At 49.3% G+C, this 21,361-nt stretch overlaps 1 protein-coding gene across 1 annotated transcript in view; it reads right to left on the minus strand.

Moving 5' to 3' along the window:
- The window catches only part of TPGS2 (tubulin polyglutamylase complex subunit 2), a 38,228-nt gene extending 18,011 nt beyond the window's left edge, over positions 1–20,217 (minus strand). The window contains exons 1-2 of the mRNA XM_063958024.1: positions 20,141–20,217; positions 10,926–11,013 (exon numbers count right to left, since the gene is read on the minus strand). Coding sequence (XP_063814094.1) covers positions 10,926–11,013; positions 20,141–20,161 — 109 coding nt within the window. The 5' untranslated portion in view covers positions 20,162–20,217. The remainder of the gene's footprint in view (positions 1–10,925; positions 11,014–20,140) is intronic.
- Positions 20,218–21,361: the final 1,144 nt, after the last annotated feature.

The following is a 21,361-nucleotide window of genomic DNA, read 5'->3' on the forward strand; positions in this document are numbered from 1 at the left end:
GCTCGGCAAAGTTGTAAAGCCGAGACCCCTCGGGCAGCCGCCCAAGATGAGCCCACCTTCCTTGTGGAATGGGCTTTTACAGATTTTGGCTGTGGCAGGCCTGCCACAGAATGTGCAAGCTGAATTGTACTACAAATCCAACGAGCAATAGTCTGCTTAGAAGCAGGAGCACCCAGCTTGTTGGGTGCATACAGAATAAACAACGAGTCAGATTTTCTGACTCCAGCCGTCCTGGAAACCTATATTTCCAGGGCTCTGACAACGTCTAGCAATTTGGAGTCCTCCAAGTCCCTAGTAGCCGCAGGCACCACAATAGGTTGATTCAGGTGAAACGCTGAAAACCACCTTAGGGAGAAACTGAGGACAAGTCTTCAATTCCGCCCTGTCCGAATGGAAAATCAGATGAGGGCTTTTACAGGATAAAGCCGCCAATTCTGACACGCACCTGGCCCAGGCCAGGGCCAACAGCATGACCACTTTCCATGTGAGATATTTTAACTCCACATATTTAAGTGGTTCAAACCAATGTGACTTTTGGAACCCAAAAACTACATTTAGATCCCAAGGTGCCACTGGAGGCACAAAAGGAGGCTGTATATACAGTACCCCTTTCACAAACGTCTGAACTTCAGGGACTGAAGCTAGTTCTTTTTGGAAGAAAATTGACAGGGCCGAAATTTGAACCTTAATGGACCCCCATTTCAGGCCCATAGACACTCCTGTTTGCAGGAAATGTAGGAATCGACCTAGTTGAAAATTCCTCCGTCGGGGCCTTACTGGCCTCGCACCACGCAACATATTTTCGCCAAATGCGGTGATAATGTTTTGCGGTTATATCTTTCCTGGCTTTGATCAGGATAGGAATGACTTCATCCGGAATGCCTTTCTCCTTCAGGATCCGGCGTTCAACCGCCATGCCGTCAAACGCAGCCGCGGTAAGTCTTGGAACAGACAGGGTCCTTGCTGGAGCAGGTCCCTTCTTAGAGGTAGAGGCCACGGATCCTCCGTGATCATCTCTTGAAGTTCCGGTTACCAAGTCCTTCTTGGCCAATCCGGAGCCACGAATATAGTGCTTACTCCTCTCCATCTTATAATTCTCAGTACCTTGGGTATGAGAGGCAGAGGAGGGAACACATACACTGACTGGTACACCCACTGTGTTACCAGAGCGTCCACAGCTATTGCCTGAGGGTCCCTTGACCTGGCGCAATACTTGTCGAGTTTTATAAACATGTGGAAGACTTCTGGGTGAAGTCCCCACTCTCCCGGGTGGAGGTCGTGTCTGCTGAGGAAGTCTGCTTCCCAGTTGTCCACTCCCGGAATGAATACTGCTGACAGTGCTATCACATGATTTTCCGCCCAGCGAAGAATCCTTGCAGCTTCTGCCATTGCCCTCCTGCTTCTTGTGTCACCCTGTCTGTTTACGTGGGTGACTGCCGTGATGTTGTCCGAATGGATCAACTCCGGGTGACCTTGAAGCAGAGGTCTAGCTGAGCTTAGAGCATTGTAAATGGCCCTTAGTTTCAGGATATTTATGTGAAGTGATGTCTCCAGGCTTGACCATAAGCTCTGGAAATTCCTTCCCTGTGTGACTGCTCCCCAGCCTCGCAGGCTGGCATCCGTGGTCACCAGGACCCAGTCCTGAATGTGCGGCCCTCTAGAAGATGAGCACTCTGCAACCACCACAGGAGAGACACCCTTGTGCTTGGTGACAGGGTTATCCGCTGATGCATCTGAAGATGCGACCCGGACCATTTGTCCAGCAGGTCCCACTGGAAAGTTTTCGCGTGGAATCTGCCGAATGGGATTGCTTCGTAGGAAGCCACCATTTTTCCCAGAACCATTTCATTGATGTACTGAGACTTGGCTCGGTTATAGGAGGTTCCCGACTAGCTCGGATAACTCCCTGACTTTCTCCTCCGGGAGAAACACCTTTTTCTGGACTGTGTCCAGGATCATCCCTAGGAACAGAAGACGAGTCGTCGGAATCAGCTGCGATTTTGGAATATTGAGAATCCAATCGTGCTGCCGCAACACTACCTGAGATAGTGCTACACCGACCTCCAACTGTTCCCTGGATCTTACCCTTATCAGGGAATCGTCCAAGTAAGGGATAACTAAAATTCCCTTCATTCGAAGGAGTATCATCATTTCGGCCATTACCTTGGTAAAGACCCGGGGTGCCGTGGACCATCCATACGGCAGCGTCTGAAACTGATAGTGACAGTTCTGTACCATAAACCTGAGGTACCCTTGGTGAGAAGGGTAAATTGAGACATGAAGGTAAGCATCCTTGATGTCCCGAGACATCATGTACTCCCCTTCTTCCAGGTTCGCAATCACTGCTCTGAGTGACTCAATCTTGAATTTGAACCTCCGTATGTAAGTGTTCAAGATTTTAGATTTAGAATCGGTCTCACTGAGCCGTCCGGCTTCGGTACCACAACAGTGTGGAATAATACCCCGTTCCCTGTTGCAGGAGGGGTACCTTGATTATCACCTGCTGGGAATACAGCTTGTGAATGGCTTCCAAAACTGCCTCCCTGTCAGAAGGAGACATCGGTAAAGCCGACTTTAGGAAGCGGCGAGGGGGAGACGTCTCGAATTCCAATTTGTACCCCTGAGATATCACCTGAAGGATCCAGGGGTCTACTTGCGAGTGAGCCCACTGCGCGCTGAAATTCATTGAGACGGGCCCCCACCGTGCCTGATTCTGCTTGTAAAGCCCCAGCGTCATATTGAGGGCTTGGCAGAGGCGGGAGAGGGCTTCTGTTCCTGGGAACTGGCTGATTTCTGCAGCCTTTTTCCTCTCCCTCTGTCACGGGCCAGAAATGAGGAACCTTTTGCCCGCTTGCCCACGAAAGGACTGCGCCTGATAATACGGCGTCTTCTTATGTTGAGAGGCGACCTGGGGTACAAACGTGGATTTCCCAGCTGTTGCCGTGGCCACCAGGTCTGAAAGACCGACCCCAAATAACTCCTCCCCTTAATAAGGCAATACTTCCAAATGCCGTTTGGAATCCGCATCACCTGACCACTGTCGTGTCCATAACCCTCTACTGGCAGAAATGGACAACGCACTTAGACTTGATGCCAGTCGGCAAATATTCCGCTGTGCATCACGCATATATAGAAATGCATCTTTTTATAGGCAATAATATACTGTCCCTATCTAGGGTATCAATATTTTCAGTCAGGGAATCCGACCACGCCAACCCAGCACTGCACATCCAGGCTGAGGCGATTGCTGGTCGCAGTATAACACCAGTATGTGTGTAAATACATTTTAGGATACCCTCCTGCTTTCTATCAGCAGGATCCTTAAGGGCGGCCATCTCAGGAGAGGGTAGAGCCCTTGTTCTTACAAGCGTGTGAGCGCTTTATCCACCCTAGGGGGTGTTTCCCAACGCACCCTAACCTCTGGCGGGAAAGGATATAATGCCAATAACATTTTAGAAATTATCAGTTGTTATCGGGGGAAACCCACGCATCATCACACACCTCATTTAATTTCTCAGATTCAGGAAAACTACAGGTAGTTTTTCCTCACCGAACATAATACCCCTTTTTGGTGGTACTCGTATTATCAGAAATGTGTAAAACATTTTTCATTGCCTCAATCATGTAACGTGTGGCCCTACTGGAAGTCACATTTGTCTCTTCACCGTCGACACTGGAGTCAGTATCCGTGTCGGCGTCTATATCTGCCATCTGAGGTAACGGGCGCTTTAGAGCCCCTGACGGCCTATGAGACGTCTGGACAGGCACAAGCTGAGTAGCCGGCTGTCTCATGTCAACCACTGTCTTTTATACAGAGCTGACACTGTCACGTAATTCCTTCCAACAATTCATCCACTCAGGTGTCGACCCCCTAGGGGGTGACATCACTATTACAGGCAATCTGCTCCGTCTCCACATCATTTATCTCCTCATACATGTCGACACAAACGTACCGACACACAGCACACACACAGGGAATGCTCTGATAGAGGACAGGACCCCACTAGCCCTTTGGGGAGACAGAGGGAAAGTTTGCCAGCACACACCAGAGCGCTATATATATATACAGGGATAACCTTATATAAGTGTTTTTCCCCTTATAGCTGCTGTATTTTTAATACTGCGCGTAATTAGTGCCCCCCTCTCTTTTTTAACCCTTTCTGTAGTGTAGTGACTGCAGGGGAGAGCCAGGGAGCTTCCCTCCAACGGAGCTGTGAGGGAAAATGGCGCCAGTGTGCTGAGGAGATAGGCTCCGCCCCCTTCTCGGCGGCCTTATCTCCCGTTTTTCTGTGTATTCTGGTAGGGGTTAAATTCATCCATATAGCCCAGGAGCTATATGTGATGCATTTTTTTGCCATCCAAGGTGTTTTTATTGCGTCTCAGGGCGCCCCCCCCAGCGCCCTGCACCCTCAGTGACCGGAGTGTGAAGTGTGCTGAGAGCAATGGCGCACAGCTGCAGTGCTGTGCGCTACCTTGTTGAAGACAGGACGTCTTCTGCCGCCGATCTTCCGGACCTCTTCTGTCTTCTGGCTCTGTAAGGGGGCCGGCGGCGCGGCTCTGGGACCTATCCATGGCTGGGCCTGTGATCGGTCCCTCTGGAGCTAATGTCCAGTAGCCTAAGAAGCCCAATCCACTCTGCACGCAGGTGAGTTCGCTTCTTCTCCCCTTAGTCCCTCGATGCAGTGAGCCTGTTGCCAGCAGGTCTCACTGAACATAAAAAACCTAAAACTAAACTTTTCACTAAGCAGCTCAGGAGAGCCACCTAGTGTGCACCCTTCTCGTTCGGGCACAAAAATCTAACTGAGGCTTGGAGGAGGGTCATAGGGGGAGGAGCCAGTGCACACCAGGTAGTTCTAAAGCTTTACTTTTGTGCCCAGTCTCCTGCGGAGCCGCTATTCCCCATGGTCCTTACGGAGTCCCCAGCATCCACTTAGGACGTTAGAGAAATATATATATATATATATATTAAATCTATTTCTCCTAGTCCGTAGAGGATGCTGGGGACTCCGTAAGGACCATGGGGTATAGATGGGCTCCGCAGGAGATAGGGCACCTAAAAAGAACTTTGACTATGGGTGTGCACTGGCTCCTCCCTCTATGCCCCTCCTCCAGACCTCAGTTAGAGAACTGTGCCCAGAGGAGATGGACAATACAAGGCAGGATTTAGCAATCCAAGGGCAAGATTCATACCAGCCCACACCAATCATACCATGTAACCTGGAACATACATAACCAGTTAACAGTATGAACAAAAATAACAGTAACGATCCTAGACCGATGTCAACTGTAACATAACCCTTATGTAAGCAACAACTATATACAAGTCTTGCAGAGTTTCCGCACTGGGACGGGCGCCCAGCATCCTCTACGGACTAGGAGAAATAGATTTACCGGTAGGTTTAAAATCTTATTTTCTCTTTCGTCCTAGAGGATGCTGGGGACTCCGTAAGGACCATGGGGTTTATACCAAAGCATCCAATCGGGCGGGAGAGTGCGTATGACTCTGCAGCACCGACTGAGCAAACGCTAGGTCCTCATCAGCCAGGGTATCAAACTTGTAGAATTTAGCAAAAGTGTTTGACCCCGACCAAGTCGCCGCTCTGCAAAGTTGTAATGCCGAGACGCCTCGGGCAGCCGCCCAAGAAGAGCCCACCTTCCTAGTGGAATGGGCCTTAACCGAATTTGATACCGGCAATCCAGCCGTAGAGTGAGCCTGCTGAATCGTATTACAGATCCAGCGAGCAATAGTCTGCTTTGAAGCAGGAGTGCCAATCTTATTGGCCGCATACAGGACAAACAGAGCCTCTGTTTTCCTAATTCTAGCCGTCCTGGCTACATAAATCTTTAAGGCCCTGACTACTTCTAGGGATCTGGAATCCTCCAGGTCACCGGTAGCCACAGGCACCACAATAGGTTGATTCATATGGAACGAAGAAACCACTTTAGGCAAAAATTGCGGACGTGTCCTCAATTCAGCGTGATCCACATGATAAATCAAGTAGGGGCTCTTGTGTGAGAGAGCCGCCAATTCTGACACTCGCCTTGCTGATGCTAAGGCCAACAACATGACCACCTTCCAAGTAAGAAATTTCAACTCAACCTTGTTAAGCGGTTCAAACCAGTGTGATTTTAGGAACTGCAACACCACGTTCAGGTCCCATGGTGCCACTGGAGGCACAAAAGGGGGCTGGATGTGCAGCACTCCCTTTACAAACGTCTGGACTTCTGGAAGAGAAGCCAATGCCTTCTGAAAGAAAATCGAGAGGGCCGAAATCTGTACCTTAACCGAGCCTAATTTCAGGCCCATATCCACTCTTGTCTGTAGGAAGTGGAGAAAACGACCCAGATGAAAATCTTCCGTAGGTGCATTCTTGGTCTCACACCAAGACACATACTTTCGCCAGATACGGTGATAATGTTTTATCGTCACCTCCTTCCTAGCCTTTATTAAAGTAGGGATGACCTCTTCCGGAATCCCCTTTTTTGCTAGGATTCAGCGTTCAACCGCCATGCCGTCAAACGTAACCGCGGTAAGTCTTGAAATACACAGGGCCCCTGCTGCAACAGGTCTTCCCTCAGAGGAAGAGGCCAGGGGTCTCCTGTGAGCATCTCTTGTAGATCCGAGCACCAGGCCCTTCGAGGCCAGTCTGGGACAGCGAGTATCGTCTGTACTCTTCTTCGTCTTATGATCCTCAACACTTTCGTGATGAGAGGAAGAGGAGGAAACACGTAGACCGATTCGAACACCCACGGTGTTACCAGTGCGTCTACTGCTACTGCCTGAGGGTCCCGAGACCTTGCGCAATACCTCCGAAGTTTTTTGTTGAGGCGTGATGCCATCATGTCTATTTCAGGGGTTCCCCAAAGACGTGTTACGTCTGCAAAGACTTCTTGATGAAGTCCCCACTCTCCTGGATGGAGATCGTGTCTGCTGAGGAAGTCTGCTTCCCAGTTGTCTACTCCCGGAATGAAGACAGCCGACAGAGCGCTTACATGATTTTCCGCCCAGCGAAGAATCCTTGTGGCTTCCGCCATCGCGACTCTGCTTCTTGTCCCGCCTTGGCGGTTCACATGAGCCACTGCTGTGACATTGTCTGATTGAATCAGAACCGGTAGGTTTAGAAGAAAACTCTCCGCTTGTCGAAGGCCGTTGTAAATGGCCCTGAGTTCCAACACATTGATGTGTAGACAGGACTCCTGGTCTGACCAAAGACCCTGAAAAGTCTTTCCCTGTGTGACCGCTCCCCATCCTCGGAGGCTCGCGTCCGTGGTAACCAGGATCCAGTCCTGAATCCCGAACCGGCGACCCTCCAGCAGGTGAGCACTTTGCAACCACCACAGGAGGGACACTCTGGTTCCTGGGGACAGAGTTATTTTCCGATGTAAGTGCAGATGGGACCCTGACCACTTGTCCAGAAGGTCCCATTGAAAAGTCCTTGCATGGAACCTTCCGAAGGGAATGGCCTCGTAGGCCACCACCATTTTTCCCAGAACTCGAGTGCATTGGTGAACTGACACCCTTTTCGGTTTTAGCAGTTCTCTGACCATGTTCTGGATGTCTTGGGCCTTCTCTATTGGGAGAAAGACCTTCATTTGTTCCGTTTCCAGTATCATACCTAGGAACGGTAGTCGAGTTGTCGGAATCAACTGTGACTTTGGTAGATTTAGAATCCAACCGTGTTGCTGGAGCACTCTCAGAGAGAGCGCCACACTGCTCAGCAATTTCTCCATTGATCTCGCTTTTATCAGGAGATCGTCCAAGTATGGGATAATTGTGACTCCATGCTTGCGCAGGACCACCATCATTTCCGCCATTATTTTGGTGAAAATCCTCGGGGCCGTGGAATGTCCAAACGGCAACGTCTGAAATTGGTAATGACAATCCTGTACAGCGAATCTCAGGTATTCCTGATGGGGGGCATATCTGGGGACATGAAGGTACGCATCTTTTATGTCCAGAGACACCATAAACTCCCCCTCCTCCATGTTGGCTATTATTGCTCCGAGGGATTCCATTTTGAATTTGAATCTTTTTATGTACAGGTTTAGGGATTTCAGATTTAAAATCGGTCTGACCGTACCATCCGGTTTCGGGACCACAAATAGGGTTAAATAGTAACCTCTTACCTGCTGGTGCAGGGGAACCTTGATTATCACTTGCTGTATACACAGCGTTTGAATTGCAGCTAACACTACATCCCTTTCCGATGTGGAAGCTGGTAGGGCCGATTTGAAAAATCGGCGCGGGGGCACATCCTCGAATTCCAATTTGTAACCCTGGGAAACTATTTCCAACACCCAGGGATTCAGGTCCGAACTGACCCAGGCTTGACTGAAAAGTCGAAGACGTGCCCCCACTGGTACGGACTCCCTCAGGGGAGTCCCAGCGTCATGCTGTGGGTTTTGGAGCAGCCGGGGAGGACTTTTGTTCCTGGGCACCTGCCGAAGCAGGTGCTCTCTTGCCTCTGCCCTTACCTCTGGCGAGGAAAGAGGATCCCCGACCTCTTTTGGACTTGTGCGACCGAAAGGACTGCATCTGATAGGGTGTTGCTTTCTTTTGCTGTTGGGGAATATATGGTAAAAAATTAGATTTACCTGCTGTAGCTGTGGAAACCAGGTCCGTCAGCCCATCCCCAAACAATACATCACCCTTATAGGGTAGTACTTCCATATGTTTTTTGGAATCCGCATCACCCGTCCATTGGCGAGTCCATAAGGATCTTCTCGCTGAGATAGACATGGCATTGGCCCTGGAAGCTAGCAATCCAATGTCCCTTTGAGCATCCCTCATAAATAAGACTGCGTCTTTTATATGGGCTAGAGTTAGGAATATAGTATCCTTATCCATAGTATCAAATTGATCTGTCAGCTCATCTGTTCAAGCTGCAATTGCGCTACACACCCATGCCGACGCAATTGTCGGTCTTAACACAGCACCCGTATGAGAATAAATACCCTTTAATGTAGTTTCTTGCCTGCGATCTGCAGGGTCCTTAAGGGCCGCTGTGTCAGGAGACGGTAGCGCCACTTTCTTGGACAAGCGCGTCAGGGCCTTGTCCACAGTGGGGGGTGATTCCCAAATCTCCCTGTCCTGCTTAGGGAAAGGGTATGCCATAAAAATTCTTTTGGGGATCTGCAGTCTCTTATCCGGAGTCTCCCAAGCTTTTCCAAAGAACTCATTTAATTCATGAGATGTGGGAAAATTAATAATCTGTATCTTTTCCTTAAACATGTGTACCCTTGTGTCGGGGACCGAGGGTTCATCCACAATATGCAACACATCCCTTATTGCCACAATCATGCACTGAGTGGTTTTAGTCACCCTAGGGTGCAATTTTACTTCGTCATAGTCGACACTGGAATCAGAATCCGTGTCGGTAGTAGTGTCTTGTGTTAAGGGGCGCTTTTGAGACCCCGACGGGCCCTGTGAGTCGGTCCAATCTGAGGATTGACCGCCTGATGTCCCCCCTAAACCAGCCTTATAAAGCCTTTTATGTAAAGATGTCACACTTGCATGCAACGTATGCCACATATCCATCCAATCTGGAGTCGGCACAACCGACGGGGACACACCACTCATTTGCTCCACCTCCTCCTTGGAGAAGCCTTCCGCCTCAGACATGTTGACACACACGTACCGACACCCCCCACACACAGGGAGTTACCTATAAGGGGACAAAACCCCAACCAGGCCCTTAGGAGAGACAGAGAGATAGTATGCCAGCACACACCCAGCGCTTAAAAACACTGGAATATATGACCAGATAGCGCTGTTATATGTATATAATTGTAATCTCCACTCACTGCGTCGCCAATGTGCCCCCCTCCTCTTTTTTCCAGCCTGTGAAGCTCAGCAGGGGAGAGAACAGGGAGCCAGCGTTTCCTCATGCAGTCTCTGTGGAGAAAATGGCGCTGGTAAGTGCTGAGGATCAAGCCCCGCCCACCTGACGGCAGGCTTCGGTCCCATCAACTTTGTATAGAAAAAATGGCGGGGGTTACCGGATTTACTGTGCCACAGCCTAATCCATGTTTATTCATGCCAAAATGAGGAATATTGCTGCCCAGGGCGCCCCCCCCTGCGCCCTGCACCCTTCAGTGCCTGCTTGTGTGTGTGTGACTGGGAGCAATGGCGCGCAGCTTACCGCTGCGCACCTTACCTCATGAAGATCTGATGTCTTCTGCCGCCTAAGATGTCTTCTGCCTTCTCTATCCGGCTTCTATCTTCGGCATCTGTGAGGAGGACGGCGGCGCGGCTCCGGGACGAACCCCAGGTGAGACCTGTGTTCCGACTCCCTCTGGAGCTAATGGTGTCCAGTAGCCTTAGAAGCAGTGCCCAACTTGACAAGTCAGCTCTGCTTCTCTCTCCTCGGTCCCACGATGCAGGGAGCCTGTTGCCAACAGGACTCCCTGAAAATAAAAAACCTAACAAAATTCTTTTTCCACAGAAAACTCTGGAGAGCTCTCTGCAGTGCACCCATTCTCCTCTGGGCACAAGATCTAACTGAGGTCTGGAGGAGGGGCATAGAGGGAGGAGCCAGTGCACACCCATAGTCAAAGCTCTTTTTAGGTGCCCTATCTCCTGCGGAGCCCGTCTATACCCCATGGTCCTTACGGAGTCCCCAGCATCCTCTAGGACGAAAGAGAATATATATATATATATATATATATATATATATATAGGATAATAATAAAAAATAATAACTTGTACCATCGATCATCTAAGCAAGCTCAGAATGTGCGTCACCAGTAAGACGCAGGAGTCTTTACAACTGCTTACGTTGCGCCGCATGCGCCGTACAAAGAAAATGTGCTCAACTGCGCAAAAATCGGCGCTGCGTCAGCCTCTCAAACAGGACGTCTATTTGCAGGTGGGGGCTGGGACGTCATATCAAATTATCATTCCACTGAATAAGCAATAAACTCACCGTCCAGCTTCACAGACCAGGAAAGCTGGAAGCCGTCCGTCATTAGATAGAAGTTCTTCAGGTCCTCTGGCAACATACAGGAGTGCTTCTGCGCAGACAGGAAACATTCATCACCAAACATGTCACTGGATTGCACTGGATGACGCAGAACAACAAGAGCTCTGTCCCTGCGCACTACAGACGCCATGTCTAACTGCACTGTGAGAGGCGATTGCTCACAGCTCCTGATAACAGAGGACAATAGCTTGTGTTTATCTACACAACAGGGGGCTTATTCCGAGTGGCACGCAACGGCGATGTTAACATGGGCGTGTTACGGGAGTTGCATGAAGTAGTGAGGGGACTGTATGAAATACCCCGGGTGTGTAAGAAGTGAGGAGACTGCATGAAATACACCGGGTGTGTAAGCAGTGAGGGGACTGCATGAAATACACCGGGTGTGTAAGCAGTGAGGGGGACTGTATGAAATACACCGGGTGTGTAAGCAGTGAGGGGACTGCATGAAATACATTGGGTGTGTAAGCAGTGAGGAGACTGCATGAAATACACCGGGTGTGTAAGCAGTGAGGGGGACTGTATGAAATACACCGGGTGTGTAAGTAGTGAGGAGACTGCATGAAATACACCGGGTGTGTAAGTAGTGAGGGGACTGCATGAAATACACCGGGTGTGTAAGTAGTGAGGGGACTGCATGAAATACACCGGGTGTGTAAGCAGTGAGGGGACTGTATGAAATACACCGAGTGTGTAAGTAGTGAGGGGGACTGTATGAAATACACCTAGTGTGTAAGCAGTGAGGGGACTGCATGAAATACACCGAGTGTGTAAGCAGTGAGGGGGACTGCATGAAATACACTGAGTGTGTAAGCAGTGAGGGGACTGCATGAAGTACACCTGGTGTGTAAATAGTGAGGAGACTGCATGAAATACACCGGGTGTGTAAGCAGTGAGGAGACTGCATGAAATACACCGGGTGTGTAAGCAGTGAGGGGACTGTATGAAATACACCGAGTGTGTAAGTAGTGAGGGGGACTGTATGAAATACACCTAGTGTGTAAGCAGTGAGGGGACTGCATGAAATACACCGAGTGTGTAAGCAGTGAGGGGGACTGCATGAAATACACTGAGTGTGTAAGCAGTGAGGGGACTGCATGAAGTACACCTGGTGTGTAAATAGTGAGGAGACTGCATGAAATACACCGGGTGTGTAAGCAGTGAGGGGACTGCATGAAGTACACCTGGTGTGTAAATAGTGAGGAGACTGCATGAAATACACCGGGTGTGTAAGCAGTGAGGAGACTGCATGAAATACACCGGGTGTGTAAGCAGTGAGGGGACTGTATGAAATACACCGAGTGTGTAAGTAGTGAGGGGGACTGTATGAAATACACCTAGTGTGTAAGCAGTGAGGGGACTGCATGAAATACACCGAGTGTGTAAGCAGTGAGGGGGACTGCATGAAATACACTGAGTGTGTAAGCAGTGAGGGGACTGCATGAAGTACACCTGGTGTGTAAATAGTGAGGAGACTGCATGAAATACACCGGGTGTGTAAGCAGTGAGGAGACTGCATGAAATACACCGGGTGTGTAAGCAGTGAGGGGACTGTATGAAATACACCGAGTGTGTAAGTAGTGAGGGGGACTGTATGAAATACACCTAGTGTGTAAGCAGTGAGGGGACTGCATGAAATACACCGAGTGTGTAAGCAGTGAGGGGGACTGCATGAAATACACTGAGTGTGTAAGCAGTGAGGGGACTGCATGAAGTACACCTGGTGTGTAAATAGTGAGGAGACTGCATGAAATACACCGGGTGTGTAAGCAGTGAGGAGACTGCATGAAATACACCGGGTGTGTAAGCAGTGAGGAGACTGTATTAAATACACCGGGTGTGTGAGTAGTGAGGGGACTGTATGAAATACACCGGGTGTGTAAGTAGTGAGGAGACTGCATGAAATACACCGGGTGTGTAAGTAGTGAGGGGACTGTATGAAATACACCGAGTGTGTAAGCAGTGAGGGGACTGTATAAAAGGCATATAAGAAAATGGATTATTCTGCACAAGATTATTCTCTACTGTGAGCCTTTTGCGCCCCCCTGTGGCATATACTCACATTAAACACTATGGGGGGTCATTCCGAGTTGTTCGCTCGTTATTTTTTTCTCGCAACGGAGCGATTAGTCGCTAATGCGCATGCGCAATGTCCGCAGTGCGACTGCGCCAAGTAAATTTGCTATGCAGTTAGGAATTTTACTCACGGCATTACGAGGTTTTTTCTTCGTTCTGGTGATCGTAATGTGATTGACAGGAAGTGGGTGTTTCTGGGCGGAAACTGGCCATTTTATGGGAGTGTGTGAAAAAACGCTACAGTTTCTGGGTAAAACGCGGGAGTGGCTGGAGAAATGGAGGAGTGTCTGGGCGAACGCTGGGTGTGTTTGTGACGTCAAACCAGGAACGACAAGCACTGAACTGATCGCACTGGCAGAGTAAGTCTCGAGCTACTCAGAAACTGCACAGAGAAGTCTTTTCGCAATATTGCGAATCTTTTGTTCGCAATTTTGATAAGCTAAGATTCACTCCCAGTAGGCGGCGGCTTAGCGTGTGCAAAGCTGGTAAAAGCAGCTTGCGAGCGAACAACTCGGAATGACCCCCATAGAGAGGACAAGTCACATTAAGACACATAAGGAACAGACGACCGCTGCCTGTCTTCTTACTGACCAGGATATATTCTGTCACAGCGAGACACCGCGTGGTTGGGCCGCGGTTTCTCAGGTAGATAAAAAAATAGGATTTTGGTACTTACCAGGTAAATCCTTTTCTTTGAATCCATAGGGGGCACTGGAGTACTCCTGGGATATGGACGATTTCCGTAGGAACAGGGCACTGAATATTTAAATTTAGAACACTCCACCCCTCCATATCCCCGAGTACCTCAGTGTTTTTTACTGAGCCGAACAGGAACTATAGAGAGGTTGACAATGGAGTATTACATATAACATAACGGACAACAACAAAGTTGACACATAACTTTACTGACAACTAAACAGTTGACACCATAACCAGTACTTGATAATGTGAACCAGTCGGTGAGAGTGTGTTACCATAAGATCCCCTGAACTTACCACAAACCAGGTAAAACTGCTCTGGGTGGGCGTCCAGTGCCCCCTATGGATTCAAAGAAAAGGATTTACCTGGTAAGTACCAAAATCCTATTTTCTTTTTCATCCACTAGGGGTCACTGGAGTACTCTTGGGACGTACCAAAGCTTCCCCCGTGGGCGGGAGAGCTGTTTGGCACCTGTAACACTAGGCGGCCAAAGCTAGATGCTGATGCCGCAAACGTATCAAACTTGTAAAAGCGCACAAACGTGTGCACTGAAGACCATGTAGCCGCACGGCAAAGCTGCGTCGTAGAAGCTCCCCGACCAGCTGCCCATGAAGTTCCCACAGAACGTGTGGAATGAGCTGTTACTGATGTAGGCGGCTGTAACCTAGCATGAAGGTAAGCCTGACGTATGGTCAGTTTTATCCATCTGGATAAGGTTTGTTTAGACGCTGGCCAACCCATCTTGGCAGCATCATAGAGAACAAACAACGTATCCGTCTTACGAACTGAAGACGTTCGGGATACATAAACGCGTAATGCGCGTACTACATCCAGAGTTCCAGAATGTGCTGTCAACACAGGAACCACTATTGGTTGATTGATGTGAAAAGATGACACTACCTTTGGTAAGAAAGCGGGATTCGTCCCAAGTTCCGCTCTGTCATCATGAAACACCAAATACGGTGGCTTGCATGACAAGGCCCCCAAATCTGAAACACGCCTTGCCGAAGCTAAGGCTAGAAGAAAAATTGTTTTCCAAGTGAGAAACTTTATATCCACTTGCTGTAAGGGTTCAAAATATGAAGACTGTAAGAAATCTAAAACCAGATTCAAGTCCCATGGCGCTGTAGGTGGAATGAATGGAGGCTGTACTCTGAGGACACCCTGCAGAAAAGTGTGTACCGACGGCAATAAAGCCAATCGTCTTTGAAAATAAATTGACAACGCAGATACCTGCACTTTTAGTGTAGATAAACGCAGTCCTCCATCCAACCCCATCTGTAGAAATAACAGAAGACGGGATAACTTGAAAGATGATGTCGGAAACTTACGAGTTTCACACCAACCTCTATAGGCACGCCAAATTCTGTAATAATGAGCTGCCGTAACTGGCTTCCTAGCTCGTAACATTGTTGGTATAATCGATTCTGGAATGCCCGCTCTTCTTAAGAGGGCGGTCTCAACAGCCACCCCGTCAAACGCAGCCGCGCTAAATCGGGGTAAAGGAACGGACCCTGTTGTAACAAGTCCGGACGTAGAGGGAGCGGCCAAGGTTCGTCTGCGAGTAGTCCGCGGAGATCAGAGAACCAAGCTCTCCGAGGCCAATGAGGCGCCACTAGTATGACTGTGACAGACTCTCTTTTGATCCGTTTTAGCACCAGAGGGAGCAACGGAAACGGTGGAAACAGATACACAAGGCTGTACGGCCACGCGACGGTGAGAGCATCCACCGCCACTGCCTTTGGATCTCTCGTTCTGGACACATACTGGAGCGTCTGGTGATTGTGTCGAGACGCCATCAGGTCCACCTGAGGATAACCCCACCGCTGAACCAACATGTGAAACACTTCTGGATTTAATACCCATTCTCCTGGATGAAAATCCCGACGACTGAGATAATCCGCTTCCCAGTTGTCCACTCCCGGAATGAACACTGCCGACAATATCACCTGGTGGTATTCCGCCCAATTGAGGATTCAAACTACTTCCCGCATTGCCATGCGGCTTCTCGTTCCTCCTTGTTTGTTGATGTATGCGACCGCCGTCGCATTGTCTGACTGCACCTGGACAGTGTGAGACCGAAGCATGTGCACTGCTTGTCGTAACGCATTGTAAATTGCGCGGAGTTCCAGGACATTTATAGACAGCAATCTCTCGTGATCCGCCCAGAGACCCTGGAGCTGACAATTTTGAACTACAGCTCCCCAACCTCTGAGACTGGCGTCCGTCGTTAGAATTATCCAATTCCAGCCGCCGAACAGTCTCCCTGCGGTTAGATTGTGTTCCTTGAGCCACCAGAGCAGAGACACCCTTGCCCTTGGCGACAACCTCACCCTGTGGTGAATCTGCAGATGCGAGCCCGACCACTGTGCGAGCACATCCAGTTGAAATAAACGCGAGTGAAATCTTCCGAACTGAAGCGCTTCGAAAGCTGCCACCATTGTGCCTAAGAGGCGAATGCACAAATGTACCGACACTGTGCGTGGCTTGAGCACTAATTGTACCAGATGGCGTAGAATTTGTACTTTCTGCTGTGGTAGGTAAATTCTTTGATTGACCGTATCGAGAATCATACCTAGGAATTGAAGGCGTTGAGACGGAATTAGATGTGATTTCTTGAAGTTGACAATCCAACCGTGGTGAACCAGTACATTGTACGTTAGCAGCGCATGTTGGAGAAGTATCTGTTGAGACGGGGCTTTGATGAGCAGATCGTCTAAATACGGAACTATTGTCACTCCCAGGGATCTGAGATGAGCTATCATCACAGACATCACTTTGGTGAATACCCGAGGCGCTGACGATAGGCCAAACGGTAGAGCCTGAAACTGGTAATGGTTCTGGCGTATTGCAAACCGCAAGAATCTCTGATGAGGCTGCCAAATCGGAATGTGTAAGTACGCATCCTTGAGATCTAGCGCAATCATGAATTCCTTTGGCTCTAAACCCGCAATCACGGAACGGAGAGATTCCATCTTGAATCTGTAGTAAGTTACGTACCGATTGAGACCCTTTAAGTTCAATATTGGTCTGACTGAGCCATCCGGCTTCGGTACCACAAACAGACTGGAATAATAACCCTGACCCTGTTGGTGTACAGGGACCGGAATCAAAACTGCTAAATCCAGTAGGGACTGAATGGCAATTTGCAGAACCGCCCTCTTGTCGTCCGACAGAGGCAATCCTGTCTTGAAAAACCGCAGTGGCGGAAGACAGTCGAACTCTATTTTGTAACCTTTTAACACTAAATTGCGGATCCACCCATCCGCGGATGTCTGGAACCACGCCAACTGGAACGTCTGAAGGCGTGCTCCCACAATCGGAGAACCGAGATGGGCTGGGAGCCCGTCATGCCACTGGCTTGTCGGTAACCTTAGCGTCCTGACGACTTGTGTTTGTTTGTTGGAAACCACGTCCACGACCACGTCTACCAGGCGTGGCTGTTCCTCTGCCACGTCCTCGAAAGGACTGAGGTCTAAAGGATTTGAACGAAGGTCCAGAGTACCTCCTTCTTGGTACCGGTGGAGGCAATGGTAAGAAAACCGACTTTCCTTCCGTAGCCTCAGCAATCCATGTGTCCAATTCAGGACCAAACAACTTCTTGCCATCGTAAGGTAACGCCTCTATACCTCGTTTGACCTCTGCCTCCGCTTGCCAAGCACGCAGCCAGAGTGCTCGTCGTGCCGTAACTAGCGACGATGAAATACGAGAAGTGAGCTGACAGACGTCAGTAGAAGCTGTACAGAGATACTCTGCAGCCTCACACATTTGATCAGCAAGAAGTATAAGGTGTTCGTCATGTAAGGCAGACTTAAGTTCTGTTATCCATACTATGAGCGCCTTAGTGACCCAGATACCAACCAAGCCAGGTCTCAGCAGCACTCCTGCTGCTACATACATGGACTTTAGCATAGTTTCTATTTTCTGAAGGGTCTTTAAGCGTAGTAGCCGCTGGCACTGGTATGGTTAATTTCTTTGTAAGCTTCGACACTGACGAATCAACTATTGGTGGATTCTCCCATGTACATGTCACAGAGTCTGGAAACGGGTAACTAGACTTAAATCTGCGAGGTATAGAAAACCGTTTATCTGGAGCCTGTCGTGTTTCCACTAACATCTTATTAAGAGACTCCGACACAGGAAAACTTATTTGAGTTCTTTGTCGTTTAGTAAAGACAACCTGATCATTTGTGAGAGGCTCTTCAGTTTCTGTAAACTTTAGAGACTGACGCACCGCTCTGATGAGATTATCAATGCCGGAGCTGTTAAAATCCTCACCATCTGACTCCACTTCGCCCTCCTCACCCTCTTGTGCCGTGAGGTCTGGCATGGAATCGTCAGAATGCAACATAGCAGAAACTGGTAAATCATAAGACATATGAAATTTATCCCCTCTACCCAAAATGGATTTGGACCTTTCGCAAGGCTGAGAGGCCTCCGGTAGTTCTGGCGGTCTCACCCTAGACTCAGATCTTGCCGTTTCCCGCTCCTGTCGAGCGGCGGTCAATTCTGATTGCAACCCAGCCAGTACATTGGCTAGCATTTCCCAAGGAGGGTTCGGGGAGGAAATTGGCTTTAAAACCGGAGCAGAAATTGTATTCTGAACCGAATCTACAAAACATACTGTACATGTGGTAGATCCATCCGGTAACACACTGTTACAGACTTTGCAATTATGCTTTTTAGTTTTTGCTGGTGCCTTACTCATTATGGCGACAGACAATACAATACACAAAACACAGACACTTGCACGACTCAGTAAAATAGTACTAAGGTGTCTCTATATATATATATATATATATATATATATATATATATATATATATATATATATATATCTGGGCAAGTGCAGTACACGTGGCCAGTACTATGTAATGTGATCCCAAATTCCCTCTAACACCCCTGCGCCTCCGGTGGGGTAGAGATGTAGTACTGGAACGTTCTGGAATCACAGAGGAAGACACAGGAAGCATGGTTAAAAATGGCTGCCATGCTCTCACATAGAATCACAGTGCAGTTACTATGAAAGCCTGTGTAAATACCCCTGCAGCCTAGCATCTGCTGTTGCTGCAGGTTTATCTTATGCCGCTGTATTGCCCCCTTCTATTGCCCCTCTGTTATCTATCTCCGTTTACTGCCCCCCTCCGTGAGGTAATGCCCCCTCTTCCCCCTGCATGCTCTTTCAGATGCAGAGCGGCGGGCAGAGCAGCGTGTGGGGCCGCCAGCGGGAGCCAGGTATCGGGCGCAATGACAGAAAGACAGAGAGCGGGGATCGTGAAGTGCTGTGAGCAGCGGGAGCCGGGTATCGAGTGCTGTGAGCAGCGGGAGTACAGCGGTGGGGGCCGGAGCAGCGTGAGCGGGCAGAGCAGCGGCCGGAGCCGGCGGCGGGCGTCTGCAGAGGGATCCCGGTGCATAACAATGTCCCCACACCTCGGGGCGGCAGCGGGAGCTGACCGCCCCGTTCACATACCTTCACTCCTGCAGCGCGTGATGAGGCTCCGACGGGGCTTCTGTACAAGCGCTGGCCAGCCTGTGCAGGAGGATCTGTGTGTGGCTGTGAGGGAGCTCATTCAGTGAGGACCGACACGCCACTGCTGCTATCAGCAGCTTGCACTATCCCTGACCCTGCCTTTTGGAAGGGGGAAAGGGATGTGAAAAAATAAATAAATTAAAAATTCAAAAGAATTGTGGACCCAGCCACAAACGACCTGTTGCTACTTCGAGCACAGAAAAAACACTGAGGTACTCGGGGATATGGAGGGGTGGAGTGTTCTAAATTTAAATATTCAGTGCCCTGTTTCTACGGAAACCGTCCATATCCCAAAAGTACTCCAGTGACCCCTAGTGGATGAAAAAGAAAGAGGCTCTTCAATGAGAAGAGTATTTTCTACCCATAATTCTTAGTTTAGAAAATAAAGCAATTTTCGGCTTCCACCAATGTATTATTTTCAGTTACAATCCCATCCCTTGTACACCAGGGGGGTAATTCAGAGTTATAAATTTGTTAGCAGATGGGCAAAACCATGTGCACTGCAGGTGGGGCAGATGTAACATGTGCAGAGAGTGTTAGATTTGGGTGGGTTATATTGTTTCTGTGCAGGGTAAATACTGGCTGCTTTATTTTTACACTGCAGTTTAATTTTCAGTTTGAACACACCCCACCCAAATCTAACTCTCTCTGCACATGTTACATCTGCCCCACCTGCAGTGCACATGGTTTTGCCCAACTGCTACCGAATTTGCTGCTCAAATCCCTCACACGCAGGGGCCATCCCTCACACGCAGGCGCCATCCCTCACACGCAGGGGCGGGGGCCATCCCTCACACGCAGGGGAAGGACTGCTGAAAGCAGAAGCAGGGGCGCACAAATATGATGTCACACTTACCTGCTCCCAGGAGACAATCATGTGACGTTCAGCAGGAGGGATTTCCTCAAACTTCACTTCGGTCACACCAGGAGAGGACTCTGGAAACAGGGACACAGTCATACACTGTACACAGCGGTAAACATCTGCCGGCATCACAACTGGGCCACAGGGCCTCACTCAGGTTTGTTAGCAAACCAAAACAGTTAGCAATTGGGCCAAACTATAGGTGGGGCAGATGTAACATGTGCAGAGAGAGTTAGATTTAGGTGGGGTGTGTTCAAACTGAAATCTAAATTGCAGTGTAGAAATTAAGCAGCCAGTGTTTACCCTGCACAGAAACAAAATAACCCACCCAAATCTAACTCTCTCTGCACATGTTACATCTGCCCCACCTGCAGTGCACATGGTTTTGCCCAATTGCTTACTTTTTTGGTTTGCTAACAACTCTGAACAACCCCCATAGGCCACTAATTCTATTATTAACATTTCACTTATGTTTTGCCAAAATCAACTGAGAATAATTCAGCTCTTCTACCTGCTCATCACGGCAACTCTACTCCACAATAGAACCTGTTTAGAGGGGATGCTTTTGGCAGCTTGTTGCCCCTATGGGACTGGTCCATGATGGAACTACTGCTCCGTGGTCAGTACTAGTCCTAGTAGCGGAGCTGCACGACACTGCAGAGTTGGGGTGTGAAGAGGAAGACCAATGAGAAGTCAGCAATGACTGACAGTGCAGCTTCTGATTGGTCCTCCTGCTCACCCCCCCCCCTCCCACCGTCACTTTAAAGTGGTGCACAATAATGTTAAATGAGTGTTACAAGAGCTCTGCATGGTCATAAATTGCTGGCCGCAGGCAGCTGCTACACGCCGGCCTCTGTCTCAGGCACAATGATGCCTCCTTATGTGTGTATGAGGCACAGCGTATTATCTGCCTCAGGAACCCAGCGATTATCGGGTTATTACGTCTGCAGATTGCACGCAGCACATGGCAGAAGCCCTTCTGTGCATATGTTCTATATAGAAAGCCGCCGGCATTTACAACGCACTTCCCGAGCCATGTGACAGGATACCGGTGAATCGCGCTCCTCTGATGCGGCACCATCGCACAGAGACGCTACCATTCAAGTTAATGGGGCACATGCACGTAACTGACCCGCGCACATGTGGGGCGTGGCGGTAGGCGCGCCCGGGGCGGGCACGCCCAGGCACAGATGGAGCCACGATTAGCGTGGCTCC

Source organism: Pseudophryne corroboree, chromosome 1, assembly GCF_028390025.1.
Source record: "Pseudophryne corroboree isolate aPseCor3 chromosome 1, aPseCor3.hap2, whole genome shotgun sequence".
Taxonomy (NCBI): Eukaryota; Metazoa; Chordata; class Amphibia; order Anura; family Myobatrachidae; genus Pseudophryne; species Pseudophryne corroboree.